Genomic DNA, 19,130 nt, shown 5'->3' on the forward strand with positions numbered 1-19,130 from the left:
CACACATGACTTGAATTTTAATCAGCTTCTTGATGCACTTATTTGATATCTCTTGTTAATTCTTCTCATTCTTTCTTTTTCATAATTTCAATATTTTAGATGTTAGCACCCATATTCTTACACAAGAAGCTGACGTATATAGATCTAGTGACGCATATTGATTGTAACCTATCAAATATCTGATCACAGGCCTTCAGAGACGGAAGAGATATTTAGATGCTTTTCTTAAAGGGGTCCTTTTCTGTTCATTCTCAGGTTCATATTTGTATGTTGTCCCTCTACAAACAAGCATAATAGGGCCCCTTTAAAGACATAATAGGAGAAGCCAATACTCTATTCCAAGTATTGAAGTGAAAGGCTTGTATGTAAAGTATTATATTGCAGCAAAATGTACCCTGTTTACATATTGGCAGCATTTCAATGTTACCAGATGTTACAAATTGATTATTTCATTGTTACAGTGCAATTTGTTCTAGAATATTTGTAAATATATTCGTAAAATCTTAGTCTGAAAAGTAACTATTAGATAAATGCTATGGAGGAGTAAAGAATACAGTAGTTTTCTTCGAATAAGTGTAGTAGAAAGTAGAAACGGGGTAATACTCAAGTGAGCACATGTAACCAAAATGTACTTTTTCCACCACTGCAGATTATTATAGCTCTTAAATGTACACACACTGATCAATCTGCTGACACAGTGACCTTTAAACAGGTTATTAAATTACAGCTGATGAAGGAGCAGCACACACTACAGAATAAAATCAACAGAAGAAGAAAACATAACAGTAACACGAAATGTTTCTCTGCCACAATTAATGTTGCCTCCAAAGCTCATGAGAGGTTAAGTCCCTTACTTACAAAGTCAACAGACAAATCATGGCACCGTGTCTCCTGGTAGGAGCAATGTTTTTCAGCTTTTTGAGTTATTGAGCAACTCGGAAATCCCCCGGTAAAGATTATTGCTCAAATCCTGAGCAAAAAGTGCATTAAAAAGATGAAAAATCCCCAACGAAGGAAAACTTTTAAAGCTCTAAAATCACTGCAGCACACAACAAATAGGTCAAGGGTGACTTCAATGATAAATTGAGCTTACTGGCTTCAGCTCGAGGCTTTTATCGACATATTAGATCAGTGTTATGTTTCGAACATGAGGAGTCCAGAATGCTTCACCCACACTGGTCTTTTTAATCCACTTCATATCTCAGATCCAGTGGACTAAAAATGTGCTCTGCTGTAGTTTTCGACCTTTTGACATGTCGATTAAAGGAAAAAAATATTTGAATACCCAAGTGCATCCATGTAGAGAGCCATATGTGTGCGTTTATATATTCATCTTCCTGAAATACAGAGATAAAAACAATTTAAAGCTACAAGCATCATTAGGCGCAGTTCTGCAAACCGCTGCTGCGAAGCTATTTGCACCCGAAAATGCCTCGAGCGTTATTTTATGAACACAAATGCTCTGCACTCAGACATCGTTCTTACTCATGTGATGTTTTGCATTTACTCTTCGCAGGCTCTCTTCAGGAGTACTTAACAATCCACTTTGCTATTCTAGTGTTCCTGTGAAGAAGAGCTGGAGCTATTTTCTGCTGCAGACATGTCTCACGATGTCTCAAGATGTCTCACGCCGTTTCCCCCTCCTCACACATCTCTTGCAAGTCTTAGCTCAAATCCCCTTAATACTCGTGTGAGAATGCACATCACACTCTGGTTTTATACACATGGGGAAGACTTTTCCCACACCTCTCTTTTTCTGTTTCTCTGCCCCTCTGCATGCTCATAAATGTATTTTTCATTACATGTGTTTGTGCATATCACATCCAGATTAAAATGTGTTTTTTTACTGGTGAGCATGGTTCAATGAAACCAGCTTATAGGGCTCTCACACACTCCCTCTAGGGCCATTATTCTGTCATTTCTGCTGCAGTAGAGCTGTGCTAAAGGGGGCCTTGAGGCTGACTTATGACCATGCACACATCGCATTACAGTAGTCATATGAGGTGTTTGCTGAGCAACAAATATTAAGCCGAAGGGAAGGGAAATAATACTTTGTGATGATGAAGAAAATCCAGCTTGAAGAAATAGAAACGTCGCATAGAAGACACAAATGTACCTTGTTTTGATGCTGTATGTGGATTTTCACATGTTGATCGAACATCTGGTGTGTTACTAAAAGCAAAGTTTATTATAGGTTGGGATTTTCCTATCACAGATTGAACATTGCTGGAAAAGTTATCTCTAGGCTACAGGAGGAAGATATCATCGAGAAATGTGCTTATGTCACTGCATGGATCTCTCTCTCTTTTACTCGCTAACCCCTCACCCCCTCCCCCATTCTGCTTCAGTATTAACAGGCTGTATTTCTGCCTGAATACTGAGCACATGCGCGCTGAATGGGGGGAGGAGGTGTATCACAGTCTGTCTGCTTCTCATGTGTTCGGTTGACTCAATTATGGTGCGGATCTCTTTTATTTTCTAATCATCTGTTCTTGTGGGAAAAAAAGTGAAGAAGGGTTGTTGTTTTCTACATTTAGAGACATGCTAATAATTTGACACTTTGGAGCTTTTTTTTGTTTGAGTCTTTTCATTATTAGATTTTTTTTCTAATACTCGATCTACCCAGCCGCAAACCTGAAGTTCATCGTTATTATTTTAGCCGCCGGGATGGTGGCCTTCGTCGGAGCGGTTATCTGCATCATCGCCGCCGTCCACACCGGATCCTCCAGGGCTGCCGCGGCTCAGCAGAGACCGCCAGCCGACAACCACTCTCTGTATCCGGATGTGCATCAGAGCCGCGGCGCGTCGGGCTCCGTGGCTCGGCCCGGATCTCTGGGAGCTCTCCATGGTTCTGAAACACCCGATTCAGAATCACCCACTTTCAATGTTGGTCTCGGAGGGCTGGACGGGGTCAGTGGACTCACCGGGCATGACCCCACGGTGAGTCGACTCATCTGCACACCGATACCAGCTGGAGAGTGCAACCCGAAAAACTTTCAGCAACAAGCGGATGATCCGTCGCTGTACGCCGGGGAAGACTGGGGGTATCTCCGGACCACCGCCGAGGAGCTCCGGCAGACCGTGCTGCAGCAGAAGGACCAGATACTGACGGACCAGAGGACCATCCAGGAGCTCACGGGGAAACTAACCGAGTGTGAGAAGGGGTTGGACGGCAAGAGCATCGTGGAGAGACGAGGCAGCGCTGCGGGGCTGTGGGGGGGCAGAGCCACCGCGGAGGAGACGCACCTGGAGCGGGTCATGGTGCGGGACAGCCCGGGGTCAACACCTGAGAGCGGCCACCTGCTCACCGTGAGGGCTGTGGATGAGCTGGAGCAGGCGATCACCCAGCTCAAAGACCGCATAGAGAAACTGGAGGTATGTGAAGAGAATCAGCCCTTCATTAATCATCTCCTGTATAAAACCATACAGCAGTGTTTGGTCCCATAAGGAGATTCAATGGCTTACAGTTATGGCAATGGAAATCCTAAGTCCCAGGCTCCTCCAACAATGCAACATAGATAAGACATAAAACAATAAAACACATTTAAAAAACAATATAGAAGAAACAGAGTAGAAGTGAAATAGTGCAATATTATTTTTGCAAGACCAATATGCAATGCAGGATAATTCCCAGATTCACATGGTGTTTCATGACCTGTGCTTTAAATAGTATTGTTTTACTCCAACTTTAGCTACATTTCACTGTAACACCTGATGATCTGATTAGATATGTGTCTCCTCTAGTCCCTTTTAAGATTCCTGGGAATGCATGATTGGTTTTAAAGGCAAGGGCTTTTAATTTTGAATGAGAACAAGTGAGTTATCCAAAAGATTTATCATATTAGATATTCACAGCCAGATTTAAGACTCCCTTCATTTTTGACAGAAAATCCATTTGAAATGCCTCTTGATTTTAAATGTTGTAATCATCAACAGTGATATTGTTATAAGTGTTACTGTCTTTAATTATACATCAAGCGGTTGGTTTGACGAGCATGCTTCAGTAGATTTTCACTCCAAGAAAACAGATTGACCTTTTTAATTAAAAGAGAGATAGATGAAAGGTAACAGAGAGAATTAGGGGGAAGATAAGAGGGGGAGGAGGGGGAGGGGTACATGAGGATAAAGGTAGGAGAGAGGAGAGAGGATGCATCAGGAGGCGGAGAAGAGCGCAGAGTAAAATGAAACGTGCTTCTCTCCTCTGACCAGGACATGATGATGTATATCCTCATTTTCGGCCAAATAAATCACATCCATAATTCACGAGTTGCCTAAATGTGTAGAGATCGCAGACTAAACACGCTGCAGTACTCCTCACTCTGGTTGTGTATGTAGGACACGTCGTCACCACTGTCAGATAAAATCCCCCAGCATGCTCAAGGGTTGAATAATAATCACACTGTTTTTACACTTTCATTAACACATTTCTCTTTGACAGGAAGCGATTTAAATGGATTTAGGTCTCAGGGTGAAATGTAGTTGAACCTAAAAAAAACAATACTCTGGTGTTCATTTCTATTTACAGGGTCTACTTGGCCTTACTGTATTTCATTATCAGGGGGGGGGGGTGGTGTTTACATTCAATGTGTACTGGTAAACAAAGAAGAAGAAGGAATAAAGTTCGGTCAAATAACTGGTTTAAATTTCCATCAGATTTCTCCACAACCCTAAGCATTCAGAGTTAGGCTTTTGACATATACAAAGAAAAAAGCAACAAGTTTAAAGGACTATTTTTGGGAAATATGCATCTTGCTTAGAGGCAGAAGAGAACATCCACTACTCTTATATCTGTCCTTTCAGTATACAGCCATTTTGTTTAATACCTAGCTTAGCATAAATAATGTAAACAGGGGAAAACGGTTAGCGTGGCTCTGTCTGAGGGTAAAAAGGGATACATCTACATTTCGATAATTAGCAGTTGTGAGACTTTGTGTCTTCATATTAATGAAGACACAATATGATTGCGATTTAACAAAACATTTGCAGAGTATTGCGATATATTGCAATTTATAGAAACATTTCCCCAAACTCTACTAATGTAACACGTATCGTATTCCATAACACATTGTACGTGATAGGCTAAGGGGCGGGACATCTCTAAGCGGTTGACCAATCACAACAGAGCCGGCCAGCTAACCAATCAGAGAAGACTGGGCTCTGGTTTCAGACAGAGGGTGAAAAGAAGTACTGCAGCACAGGTAGTTTGAGACAAATAAAGAGCTTTTTGAACATTAAAGCATGGAGACATGTCACAGTACACTACATACTGATATGAAGCTGAACATGAGAATAATATGGCCCCTTTAAGGACCAAACATAACATGAACCACAGCATAGGGAAACCTTTTGAATCAGCCCTTCGTTGTATCCGTATTTGTGATGTAATGTCTCAGCATAATCAATTATTCATTGGGTGTAATAACTTTTCTTTGCATGCAACAGACCTAATGTTGAGATGTATGCTGTAGTAGTAGTAGCAGTACATTACATTACATTACATTGCATTTAGCTGACGCTTTTATCCAAAGCGACTTACAATAAGTACATTCGACCAGGAAGACACAACCTTGAAGAAAACAGAATCATATAAGTACATCAGGTTTCATAGAGCCAAACATTTCAAGTGCTACTCAACTGGCTTTAGGTAAGCCAGTCCTTTATTAGTATATAAGTGCTTTGTTAATAGTTCTAACGCTCGAAGTGGAGTCGAAAGAGATGAGTTTTCAGTTTGCGCCGGAAGATGTGCAAGCTATCTGCCGTCCTGATGTCAATGGGGAGCTCATTCCACCATCTTGGAGCCAGGACAGCAAACCCACGTGTTTTCGCCGATGGGAACTTGGGTCCCCCTCGCAGCGAGGGCGCAACGAGTCGTTTGGCTGATGCAGAGCGTAGTGCACGCGCTGGGGTGTACGGTTTAACCATGTCCTGGATGTAGGAAGGGCCAGATCCATTCGCAGCACGGTAAGCAAGTACCAGTGTCTTGAAGTGGATTCTAGCAGTTACCGGAAGCCAGTGAAGGGAGCGGAGGAGCGGAGTGGTGTGGGAGAATTTAGGAAGGTTGAAGACCAGACGAGCCGCTGCATTCTGGATGAGCTGCAGAGGTCGGATGGCACATGCAGGTAGACCAGCCAGGAGGGAGTTGCAGTAGTCTAGGCGTGAGATGACGAGAGCCTGGACCAGAACCTGAGTCGCTTTCTGAGTCAGCTGGGGACGTATCTTAGAGAATCAGTAGTAGTAAATACATCATCTCACCAGAATTTAAGATGTATTTTAACAGCATGGTGCAGACAGTACTTTACAATATGTTCCAAACCAACACAAGGAACCTCTTTTCATCCTCTGTCTCCAGTTCAATCATATACAGGCTTCCCTTTATGCAGACGTAAGGCAAACAAGTTCAAATGATGTGAATGTGCAGCTGTAATGATTTTTGATTTCTATTCCATTACATTTGGTACCACATCTGATAGCAGTATGAGTGAGTAGTTGTGCTTTTTTCAGTAAGATTTCCATCATATCCAGAGGCTTAATGATCGTAAGTGCTCTGTAATATCATGCTGATCCAGCTCGAGTGCGGCGATTTTTAGCACTGTGCTTCACTCTACAGTAAGTAGGCTTGTGGCTGTATTTTAGTGTGCGGAGCCATGTCTTCTAGCCTATCCTATGTGGATTTTTAAAAATATATTATATAAAAAGATGCTTGTTTTCATTCCCTGAAAATCCACGAAATAGCTGGGTAAAATATTTCAGTTAGGACCGAGGTGGTGTACCAACCAACAGACTGACAATGTGTGGCTGATAAAAACACAAAAGGCACCAATATGTTAGGCACACTCGACTTAGTTTTAAAGTTGATATGGATATGTAAGTATAAACTACTATATTTAATATCTTGAGACCAGCAGTGATGCTTGCAACACCCTTGTGATAAATTGAGCCGTTTTTCTCTAGAAAGGTTTTACATCTACAGGAGTAAATACCTGCCTTGAAGGCCGACCCCAGGCTCCATAACAGAACTGTCAAATGTATTTGAGAGCAGATCACTCATCATGCTGAGACTCAGGACAGCAAATGCATCATAGTGCACAGTCTATTCTGCAGCAAGGTGCACACAGATCATTTTGTGTTAACATTTCAAGTATTTCTGGTGTTGATTTGACCACAAAATGTAGCTTTTCCCCAGGATAATAGATGTTATTTTAGGAATAAAATCTCATCCTGTATGGCCTTAGTTTATCATCTCATATAATAGAGGTGAAAGCTGCACGCTGTGTGGCTTTTATGTGTTGTTGTGTTCTGTAGGTGTATGTGTTTTCTGTAATAACTCCCTCGGGGAGAGTATGTATTTCTGCACCATGAAAAATTGTTCTCAGTGGATATACTGGACCACGCAGGTTTTAGGAATCTTGCAGCGTCTGTATTTCCAACAATACTCCAGTGAACTATTATCCTTGAGCCTCGAAAGTAAATGTGTTGTTGACGGGAATAGTTGATTCTCTTTGCAGTCTTTTTGTACCCATAACTTCACGCGTGAGCTGTAAAATACAAACCCTGGTCCAGTCATGCCAGACGTTCCAGAGCATCGGAGAACATCAACAAATAAAACCTCAAATAAAACACAAGCAATGTTGCAAAAGCAGCCCTGTTGTAGCTGAACTGTGGTAAGCTTTGATATTCAATATGTCAAAAAAAACACCAAGTTTAAAGAAATAGTTTTACATTTACATATAGTATATATATATATATATATATATAGTGCTCAGCTACAGCCAGTATCCAGTTAGCCTAGTTTAGCTTAGCGTAACAACTGGAAACCGCTAGCCTGGCTTTGTCCAACGGAGCAGAATCCATCTAATGTTTAAAGGTCACCAATGAGCACATTATATCTCATTTGAGTAATACAAAAGACAAAGTGTATTTGTATAGGATAAGTCTGATAATGATTTAGCTTCTGGGGGCAACGGCTAACATGTCAGGCCTAGACTTGGTCTACTATGCGCTTTTTTCATTTTTGACAGTCCTGTTAGCATCTTGAGACACGAGATCGCTAAAGCTCCAAAGCTAATACAAATCGAAATGGTTTAAATTAGCCTATTTTGCTTTTCTCACGGATGGTTTACCAACATGCAACCAAAACCCACTCGAACGTTTTCGGTCAATCCTACTTGGACTTTTAAAAGAAAGCAAACCGAAACGCTTGCGATACCAACATCTTGTCCCGTTGCTTACAGAATTAGGAAATTCAAGATTAGGTTAGGAAACAATTTGTATTTTTTACGGGGGGTTATTTGCAGGACTATTTCTTGGCAGAGTACCTGACAACCCAGCAGAAAAAAGTCCTTAAAGTAATGTTGAACTATCCTTTAAGGAGCAAACATTGAATTTCCTTCAGCACAGTGAAACCTTTTCAACCAGCCCCTAGTTGTTTCCCCAGGCGTGATGTAATGTCTCAACAAAATCAATTATTAATCAGGTGTAATCACTTTTCCTCGCATGGGCATGCAACCAACCTAATGTCGAGCTTCACTGCTATAGTAGTAAACACACTATATTAACTGAACTTTAGATGTGTTTATAGTGCAGTGATTACAATATGTTCATAGAAAACTTCTGATAGAAAACCCAAAATACATAGTTTGTACTAGTGTTTTTCTTTTTTAATGTTTTTAAATATTTTGATATTTGACGGAGCAGGGTGTACTTTTATATATCCTTTATTTAACCAGGTAAAAGACTCATTGAGATTAAAATCTCTTTTCCAAGAGCGACCTGGCCAAGAAGGGCAGCATGTACAAAGTTACAACAGATAAAACACAGACATGACAGGCAGACAAATACAGCTGTAAAACACAAATAAAATGGCACATTAGCCAGTCAATATGCGAAGTAAAACAAAATATTAAAATCATTCAAAACTGGCAAAATTTAAAACGATTTTAGGATATACGAGCACTCACATCTACCAATGGTGTCGTGTTCTCTGTCCTTTAAGATGGACCTGAATTCCCCCATAGTGATTAAATCTGAGAGTTTCAGCTCCTTCTGTACATTGTTCCAAGCTGTGGGGGCAGCATATCTAAAAGCTGTTTTACCCAGTTTTGTTCTCACTGTAGGGACCAGCATCTGATTAAAATCTTGGGAGCGCAGGCCATATAGACTTTCTCTTTGACACATATATGTGCAAATGTAGGAGGGAACCAACCCAAGCAGAGATTTATAAATAAAACCCAACCAATGGGAAAGTCTGCGAGCAGACAAAGATGGCCAATTAGCAGCAGCATATAAAGTGGAATGGTGTACTCGATATCTACATCCAGTGATAAATCGTAAGGCACAATGGTACACAGTATCCAAGCTCTTTAGGCATTGGTCAGAGGCATTCATGTATAGCAGGTCACCATAATCTAATACAGGTAAAAACGTTGCAGATATCAGATGTTTCCTTGTCTGAAAAGAGAAACAGGATTTATTCCTGTAAAAGAAACCTAATTTTATTTTTAGCTTTGAAACATTTTCCGTGTGTAACTTGAAAGACAAGTTCTGTTCAATAAGAAATCCCAGATATGTGTAAGTAGTGACCCTCTCAATGTCAGTCCCTTGTGCAGTACACATCTTGGGTAGAATAGATGGTAACTTTTTGCCATTCGAAAATATCATCACTTTGGATTTTTCAGCATTTAATACCAACTTCAGTTGATATAAATGGGTTTGTATGACATCAAAGGCAGACTGGAGGAAATCTAGACTTTGCTCTATAGAAGCGGAGGAGCAATACATAACAGTGTCATCTGCATAAAAATGGTAAGAAGCATTTGCTAAATTATTACATAGATTATTTACATATATGGTAAAAATAATGGGTCCTAATATGGAACCTTGTGGCACACCCTTTGCTATCGGGAGGAAGGAAGAAAAGGACCCAGAAAATTGGACGCATTGGGTTCTCGCTGATAAATAATTTAAAAACCAACCTACAGTATGCCTAGATAAGCCAATACTGTGAAGTCTTTCCGTCAGGATGGTATGATCAACTGTGTCAAATGCCTTTGACAAATTAATAAATAGAGCTGCACAATACTTTTTACAGTCCAATGCCTCAATTATGTTGTTCACCACTTTAATAGCAGCAGTTGTTGTGCTGTGTTGTTTTCTAAAACCGGATTGGTGTTCTGACAAAATATCATTTGTGTCCAAGAATAATTTAAGTTGTTCACTGAGAAGCTTTTCGAGGACCTTCGCTACAACACATAATTTTGAAATTGGCCTATAATTATTAACAGATGAGGGATCCCCTCCTTTCAGTAAAGGAAGAACATATGCAGATTTCCATATGTTAGAAATCTCATCGTTGGAAAGAGTTAAATTAAAAAGATAAGTAAGCGGCTCAGCTATAAAGTCTGCGGCTAATTTAAGAAAATGAGGAGGAAGTTTGTCCGGACCTGCCGATTTGTGTGGATCCAGATTCTGCAATGCTTTATGGACCTCTATCACCTCGATAAAAGTAAAATTGAATGGCTGAGCCATGGGATGGGACTTTTATTAGAGATGTGTCTGTTGTCTGTGTTTGTTTTTAGAGTGTGTCAGGATGCATCCCTTGTCTTTTTATCTGCAAACTAAATCTACCTACGGTTACAAATAAAGAACCTGAATCCGAACCCACTCTCTGAACGAGTTTGTATCCATTGTCTCCTTCCTCTGCAGGCAGACGTTGGCCCGTTTACTCACAACCAGACGGACAGCAGCACCTCAGGAGCGCCAGGAGAGGGCGTGACGACTGGCGGCCAGGAAAGGTTGGCTGATCCAGGGCAGAGAGCTGGCGCTGAGAGGCCCTGTAGGGTGGAAGACCTGGAGGGGGAACTGGAGAAAAAGGTGGAGCTGCTGGAGAAAGAGAGAAAAAGCCTGAGGCTGGAAACTGAGAAGCACAAAGAAGAAATCGACCACGGCATTAATAAACTCCACCACCGACTCTCAGGACTGGAGGGAGGTAGGAATTACAGACAGGAGGGGAATCAGAATGTGTGTGTTTGTTTTAATGGGTAAATGGAAAGTAATTATAGGTAATTTGATGGATCACTTGCATGATCACTGAAGTCTGTAATGATGAGGAAGGATCTTCCATAAAAGTGACCTCGGATGATCGGTTGTGTATAACTGTTGATCAAATCAAGCCATGGTGTTTCTTTATGATGAATAAATCATGTTTAAAAAGATCAGAAAGACTATGAAATCAATCCCCTGCTTGAAAAAGACAGATCAGATGTTTTGATGTGAAAAAGGAGAGCTACTGTTGATGAGAAAAGCAGGAAATATTTTTGATCCTCTTGACAAATAGATGAAATGAGTTCTGCTTTTACTCTCTTACACTTCTTTTGTTTCCATGCTCTCCAGGTGTCTCAGGGCATTCTTTCCCAGAGGGATACAGGCTGTCCTTTCCAACTCGGACAAACTACATGTACGCTGTCGTGAAACACGCCATCCCGGCGCTGCGGGCGTTGACCGTGTGCCTGTGGCTGCGGCCCGCGGAGGGAGGGATCGGGACGCCGCTGTCTTACGCTGTTTCCAAACAACCCAACGAACTGGTGCTGATGCAAGGCCTGCACACCCCCGCTGAGCTGCTCATCAATGATAAGGTACTGAATCTGAGCGTCCACTGTGTCCACTAAGCTGACTTATCTGATGCAATAGTTTAACATTTTGGAAGTATGCCTCTTCGCTTTCTTGCAAAGGTAGAGACGATACAGACAACTCATATCGGTCAGTTACAGATGTATCCGCTGCTAGAGTTTAACATTTTTAAATATGCTTTTCTGATTTCTTGGAAGTGGTCGAGAAGATTCAGACCAACCATATCTGTCACTTCAGTATGCAGCTTAACTTAGCATAATGATTGGAAACAGCTAGCCTGGCTCTGTTTGAGGGTAACCGAAATGTACTAAACTTAAAGCACGCTCAAGTTCAATAATTAGCATGTTCCATGTCTCATTTGAGTAATATGTCCAAAAGATACATGGATGGAAAATGTGGATTTCCCCATGGAAAGGTTGGAAACGGACAATCAGGAAACGTATACCACCTCTCAGGGGAACAACCAATATTTTGGGGGTTCCAGTGTAGGTGGCAAACAAATATCCAATTACCCATAACTAGAACACATCATGTGGAAGAGCATATTTATCAGACACAGTTAAATAGCTCCATTCCTATATTTGAATTGCAAACCATATTGAGAGCACTGCAGGGTAATGAAATGCAGGGCTGTGCTTTAGGTAAAGTTTAATGAATTCACTATGGTAATAGATATAGGGGGAAAGTTCTGTGTCCTTGAAGGTAGCAGGATGTCTTTGGGACTGAAAATATATCATACAACTGAAGAAATCTGAGACAAATAAGATGTTGAAGGACTGTCAAAAAAGTGAAACAGATAACGCCTGTTGACATCTCTTACCTACAAATCTGTGGTGTGTGTGTAGAGACATCTGCTTTATCTGAACTGCCCTTTTGCTCGTTGATTTATAGGTGGCGCAGTTGCCTCTTAACCTGTCTAAAGGCAGCTGGCAGCACATCTGTGTGACATGGAGCCAGAAGGGAGGAGCCTGGCAGGCCTACCAGGGGGGAAAGCTGAGGGGCGAGGGGCGCGGAGTGGCCGCCGGACATCACGTCAGACCTGGAGGAGTGCTCATACTCGGGCAAGAGCAAGTAAGTGTATGTATGTATGTATGTATGTATGTATGGATGTATGTATGTATGTATGTATGGATGTATGTATGTATGTATGTAGGTAGGTAGGTAGGTAGGTAGGTAGGTAGGTAGGTAGGTAGGTAGGTAGGTAGGTAGGTAGGTAGGTAGGTAGGTAGGTAGGTAGGTAGGTAGGTAGGTAGGTAGGTAGGTAGGTAGGTAGGTAGGTAAGTACTTTATTCATCCCAATTTGGGAAATGTTTGCATTGCAGCAGCATAAAAAAACAAGGCAATGTACATAAGAGAAATTAAGACACAAGAAATAAATAGTCCAAAAATATTTCAGAAATAAAATAGCATTAAAAAGTAAAAAATATATATATATACGTGGATGTGGAAAATATACATGTGGAAATACAACTTCCATGACGAAAAGAGTGATAACGGGCATGATTTCTTGCAAATAAATCTAATTTGGTATCCCCTTAGGCTACTGCTGACTACAGCACTGTAAGCAAAGAGTGAAATTCCCCCTGCAGCTGCAAGGCTATTCACTTACTGACTTATCCATAAGGTGTAGATAATGTTAGTGAATAAATAAAAGCATGAAACACTTTGAGAGCCTTGAAGAAAGTACGACACAGTAAATCTACAAATTCAATTTAGTTTGGATTGTGCTGCTAAACAGAGTGGGATGCCATCTTCTAGTGCTGAGTAGATAAGGTGTGTGCGTGTGAGCGTAATGTTCAAAAGCTGCATTTCCACTGCATGGTATGGCTCTGCTCCACTCAACTCAAGTCCCTTTCTGTACAAGGTACTTTCTTTTATTTAGTTTTCCACTGCGGATAGCACTCAATCATTGTAAGTGGTGTTTTTAGATCACCGACATACAGTAGCTTCACCTTATAAAACTGTCTCAAGCAACACTCACCGGATCCTTTTATCAATCTCTAAACAGAGAAATGTTTGCACCAACACAGCGTAGTATTCTGTGTATCTTTGTGAGATGGCCATTTTAAAAACAATAAATAATTGTGGTGAATTTTAAGATTGCATTTTGTTGCGCTAGATTTTCTCTCAGACCAATACGTGGAGTCCAGTGTTTTAACTTTACCTTCTAGAAGGCTTATAAACTCAGCTCAGACCCTCTACCAACGTAGTACCGAAAAAAGGACCAAGTACTTTCCACAACTTTTGCCAATGGCCAACAAAAAAAGAGCGAGTCAAGTCAAGTAGAGCAATGCGGTAAAATGCAGTAGATATTCAACATCAATTCAGTAGTCTTTCATACATAGGCTACTAGTCACTTTTTTCACATCATATTCATCTTCCTGCAAGAATGAACACAATCCGGCTCAAGGCAACAAAACCATTGAAGCTGTGCTTTTGTATCAAAGTCAACTTTATTGTCAATCTTTCAGTTTGTGTGTACAGACAGAGAGATTGAAATGCCGTTTCCCACAATCCTGAATACGAAAATACAAATATATATACAAATATGTATATATCTATATACACACAATCAACAGACACATTTATACATATGCACACATTAAGACATACAAGCACAACAATCACTATATACAAAATAACAGTTTCCATAACTTTGAGAAATGTGCATTGGTGCAAGACTGTCCATAGCGTATGAAAGTAAAATATATTTTTAAAACATCCTTTCAGTGATCCATCTTCTCTACTTTTTCTTTTTTAAAGGATTCCCTAGGTGGAAGTTTTGACTCATCCCAGGCCCTGGTGGGAGAGTTATCCCAGGTGGGTATTTGGGACCGGGTGCTGTCTTCCAACCAGGTGGCTAGCTTGGCCCGCTGTGGCAAAGTAACCCAGGGCAGCGTGGCCCCCTGGACCGAGAGTGGAGTGGAGGTTAATGGTGGAGCAACGAAGGACCCTGGGGAGCCTTGTAGTAAACACAACAGGAATTCTCAATGACCAATGGGGGAATGGGAAGAGAAGGGAGGGGTAGAGTTATAGTCCTTTCAAGAATGGGTGGATTTTTTAAACAACTCTATGTGGCATGGACTGACAAGTAAATCAAAAATGTAAAGTGAGGCGTTGCAGTTACTTTACCACACTTCTAGCAACCGCATACAGTACAATCATTGAGGTTCACTGGAAAATTGTGCAATACGAGATGAGATTTGTCATACATATAGCTGTATTTTTGGTAGGACAATTCACAGTAATTTCCAAGTTCAAAAATGATATATTGTTCTGTCTCCAGATTCAGGCGACACTAAACTATTTGCTCATTGGTCTTAGCTCATCTAAAAGTTGTAAGCAAACCAGCTAGCAGACAAAGCAGCACGCAACGAATGTTAATGTTAATATGTGAATTTAGCAAACAAACTTCTGTTAGCTATTAATCAGTGATTAATGTACAGGCAATGACACAGTGAATGTTAGCCTACCAATAATAGTATACTAGCTAGCTAAAAAAAACTGTCACTTTCTCAGCTTTAAAGGAATTAAGCATTTTGTTCAGCTAGCAGACAAATCAGTTAGCAACAAACGTGAATGTTAAGATTTAATGGTAGCAGACAATTGAACCTTCTGCTAGCTATGAATCAGTGGTGATGTGTAAGCAATGATGCAATGATAGGTTAGCTTACCAAAACTAGCATGTTAGCTAGCTTACCAATTGTCAATATCTTAACATTAAAGAAATTGTTCAACAATTTACTACTCTCATGTCTTTACAGTTAATATCAAGCTACCGTCAGCAGCTGGCTAACGTAGCTTAGCTTGAAACCGTTAACAGCTGGTGCTAGCTTCATACTAAGCGTAACTACACATGTGAGTATCGAACTTCTTATCAAACCTTCAACAAGATTGTAAACGAGTTATTCCCAAAATGTTTAGTGATGATTAGATTAGTAGAGATGTTGTCATCTGTGCATAAATTACCACTCTTTATTAATTCTAATGGCCTAAACTGGGTGAAATTGAATATGTATTTCACAGTTGTTGTAAGAGCTGCTGACCTCCACTATGGCTGCTAGAAGTTGTGTAAAGCTGAATCCCTCCATGAGTGCATCAAGGTCGTGTTTGAGTAAATTAAGGGCTGCGACAGATTTAGAGATGGGAGTGGTAAGGTGATGAAAGCATTGGAGAATGTTAAGTACCGAGGAGAAGATGATGAAAAAGAAAGGAAAGAGGTAAGAGATAGATCTGACACTTTTAAGGAGTGATGTTACATTGTTTTCACCTCTGCATGATGTATTCATATAATGTCTTGCCACTGCACTGTGCAGCTCACAAGTTTCACGAAAGAATACAGTTCCTCCTGCATCCATTGCTGGTCAAAAACAAAAAAGGTCTTATTCCCTAAGGAAATCAATACCACTAGCTGAATGCTATTATTTTCTGGGGGCACTACACATACTTTTGACAAGCCTTTGCCCCATTTACAACCTCTAGCATCTTGAAGCACACTCTTTGTTATTTTAACATTTTTAGGTTCATACTTGTATTTTCGGGTTTCCAGTAGAACATATTTACTTGCTTTAAAGATTTTTCATACTGTCTTGATGATGGGCTTGCAAGAGCAATATAGCCCACCTTTCCATTGCCAGTTCTCAAGCTGTGTGATGAGATACTCAGATGGAGGATATGTTAAAGAGCCCACATGTGACATAGGAAGAGGGGACACATGTTAATGGTTTGTTTAATGACATCACATTTTATGACCTGTACAAAGATCTGACTGTGATGTCTTATATCACTTGTCTTGGTCAGCATTCCAGATACACGAATGTATGTAAACAAGCACTTAAAGAGATGATATGTTTTCATGGTCTTGAATGTAACCGTGAAACATACATAACATATACCTAGATTATTTTAAAACTGGCATAATGCAACATCAACATTTTTTTTAATATTGACTGTTTTATTTTTGCAATAATATACATGCAACCTCTCAATAATGTGGTTTGATTCGCAAACCTCTAACTCTAACATTCCTACATTCATGCCCGTGCAAAAGTGACGCTTCAGAGAGGTAAGTAGAGAGTCACAGTTTGATATATTGGGCCACTGACCAAGAGAGAAAACACCCTGTGGGAGATGAAGTTAGAAACAGATTGTTCATTTCACACTTTCTCAAACACTGGCTCTCCTTAGCATAAAATAATCCTTAGTGGAAAGTGCCTGACAGGGTGTTTGTACCCATGTAAAAAAGAAAAAACATCTCATTTAATATTCCGTCGGATAATTTTTGCTGCGAGGTGAACTTGAGCTAATTAAGCATCAGTATTTCTGTGAATCCCCTGGTGGATTTTGAAGAGTTTTTGATGAAACATTTGAAAACACAGGATTTAAGTGCGGTGCCGTTGCTTAATCAGGTCAAAATCATCTCGCTGTGCCTAACAGTGTCTTTGAAGAGTCCTCTCAGTCTGCAGTGTTATTAATGTTATTATGCCTGGTGTCTGTTCAGCTCCTGTAAGAGCTTTCTTTTTGGGCTTTTTGATAGTGGTGTGAAATTACTCTGTTTATTGGAATTGAAAGCTTTTTAACTCAAAGAAGTATCGGCAATGTTTTCTTACATGACACATTTGCATTGGTTTAATCTCATGTTGTTGTTTGTATAAATACTGTATGTCCATGACTTGTATGGTGTTGTATTGTTCTATGTGCTGTGTACAAACCTCAAATCTGTATTAAAGTCTTAATTTTTAGATGTAAAGAGTGTGTTTCTTTTCTTAGTCTTTAATACTTGATAAGGTTCAGAAAAAAAGTGATCCTATATTCAAGGACACACACACTTGTAATTCAAGGGTAGCAGTAAGGTCTGCTGTGAAAGTAAACCCTTTCCAGGCTCCATAAGAAACATACTTTTCTGTTTCTGAAAAAGGATATATTTCTTTACTAGCAAATCAAATAAAAAAGCCCAGAGCCTTCTCCCTCAGCTGCAGCATGTACTTCTATTTCAGTAACTGGTGTTTTAGAGGCATAATGGGGTCAAGACCTCACATTCAGTCAAAGTCTCAAATGGACAGCACAGTATTTATAGTATACCAAAAGCACGTGCAGCACTTAGAAGATAGAGCCGACAATACAAAACAGTGACTCAAAAGAATATTTAGTTATTCTTCTTCTTCCTTTTGCATTCATTCAAGACAAAATTGAAACTGATATCAAAGCAATTGTTTGACAATGTGCTTTTTATTGATGAGAGTAACACCTGAAGCTGATCTCCACAGCAAAGAAGAAAAAGACCAACTGAGGAGTTCAGTTTGGTTTGGCACATGATAAGAACCTATTTTCTCCTTGATGATGTTTGGTCATTGACCCCAGACAGGTTAGCAATCCAACTAAGGAACACTTTGCTTTGTTGTTTGATGATTTTGAGTTTGGGTAAATAAAGCCCCTTTGACAGATTCCCAGACTTTGTTTGTTGTGTTTTTCTGTTACCTGCCCAATCCTGTTACAACTAGAAAACGTAGATCTGAAGAAAACTGGATTCAGTTTGGAAAGCAGGGCTATGTGTATTCCCAGAAAGTTGCTCTGTTGCGAGTGAAGCCAAAGCAGTTTGACTCCCTGGTATACGAGTATTCATTGGCACACACACAAGTGTTTTCTTTAACCCAGCCTCAGGCCTACTGAAACAAACAACTCACCTGTGCAAAGGTAATATATGTGCACCTTCAATCCACTCTAAAGCTCACAAATTAACACGTTATACCTATCGTGTTTGTTTGTTCTGTAAAAATCCCGAAATGAGGAGAAAACATTGGAAACATTACTGTTTATACCAATATGTGGTTTAGCGCTAATCTGTCTACAGTAGGCTACAGTTGTACTTTCTGTTTTTTGCTGCTTCAAGCTGCTTCTTTCAGTTCAGTGCAAAAACTATGTCTGCATTTACATCAGAGTTAACTTATTAAGATTTCAATGTATACTTTAGTTGGCTCTTTTTTTAAAAATTTGGACAAATGCTGGCAATCTGTTTTCCTCCAGTGTTTACAACAAGCTAAGCTAACTGCCTGCTAGAGCCAAAGCCTTATATTTAAGCTGTTCAGTACAAAATGATGTCTATACAATGACTCAGCAGCTTATATTTACATCAGAGTTCTCTTATAACAATTTTATTTGTCTCTAGTTGGCTCTTTTATAACTTTGGACTAATGGTGGCTAGCTGTTTTCCTCCAGCCTAAGCTAAGCTAACTGGCTGCTAAAGCCAAAGCCTAATCACACTCATGTACAGTAGGTGGCGGTATGCAGCTTTAAAGTTATTTGCAATCCGCCAAAAACCGAGAGAAGAAGAAGAAGAAGAAGAAGAAGAAGAAGAAGAAGAAGAAGAAGGAGGAGGAGGAGAAGGAGAAGGAGAAGGAGACAATAGTATGCAGCTGCAGCGTCGGAGGCTGCACTCTCAGGACCGCACTCCAACGACCCTAGTTGTTTTGCGTATTGTGTACTTACCATAGACTGTATATATAAAG

General features: G+C 40.2%; 1 protein-coding gene across 1 annotated transcript; it reads left to right on the forward strand.

Annotated features, from left to right (window-relative positions):
- Positions 1-2,369: 2,369 nt before the first annotated feature.
- On the forward strand, positions 2,370-17,374 carry cbx6b (chromobox homolog 6b). The gene is made up of 5 exons (XM_034200049.1): positions 2,370-3,375; positions 10,702-10,984; positions 11,389-11,630; positions 12,517-12,696; positions 14,389-17,374. Exons 1-5 carry the CDS (start codon positions 2,668-2,670, stop codon positions 14,617-14,619), a joined length of 1,644 nt encoding a protein of 547 aa, XP_034055940.1. The 5' UTR covers positions 2,370-2,667; the 3' UTR covers positions 14,620-17,374.
- Positions 17,375-19,130: the final 1,756 nt, after the last annotated feature.

This window comes from Gymnodraco acuticeps, unplaced genomic scaffold (assembly GCF_902827175.1).
Source record: "Gymnodraco acuticeps unplaced genomic scaffold, fGymAcu1.1, whole genome shotgun sequence".
Lineage (NCBI taxonomy): Eukaryota > Metazoa > Chordata > Actinopteri > Perciformes > Bathydraconidae > Gymnodraco > Gymnodraco acuticeps.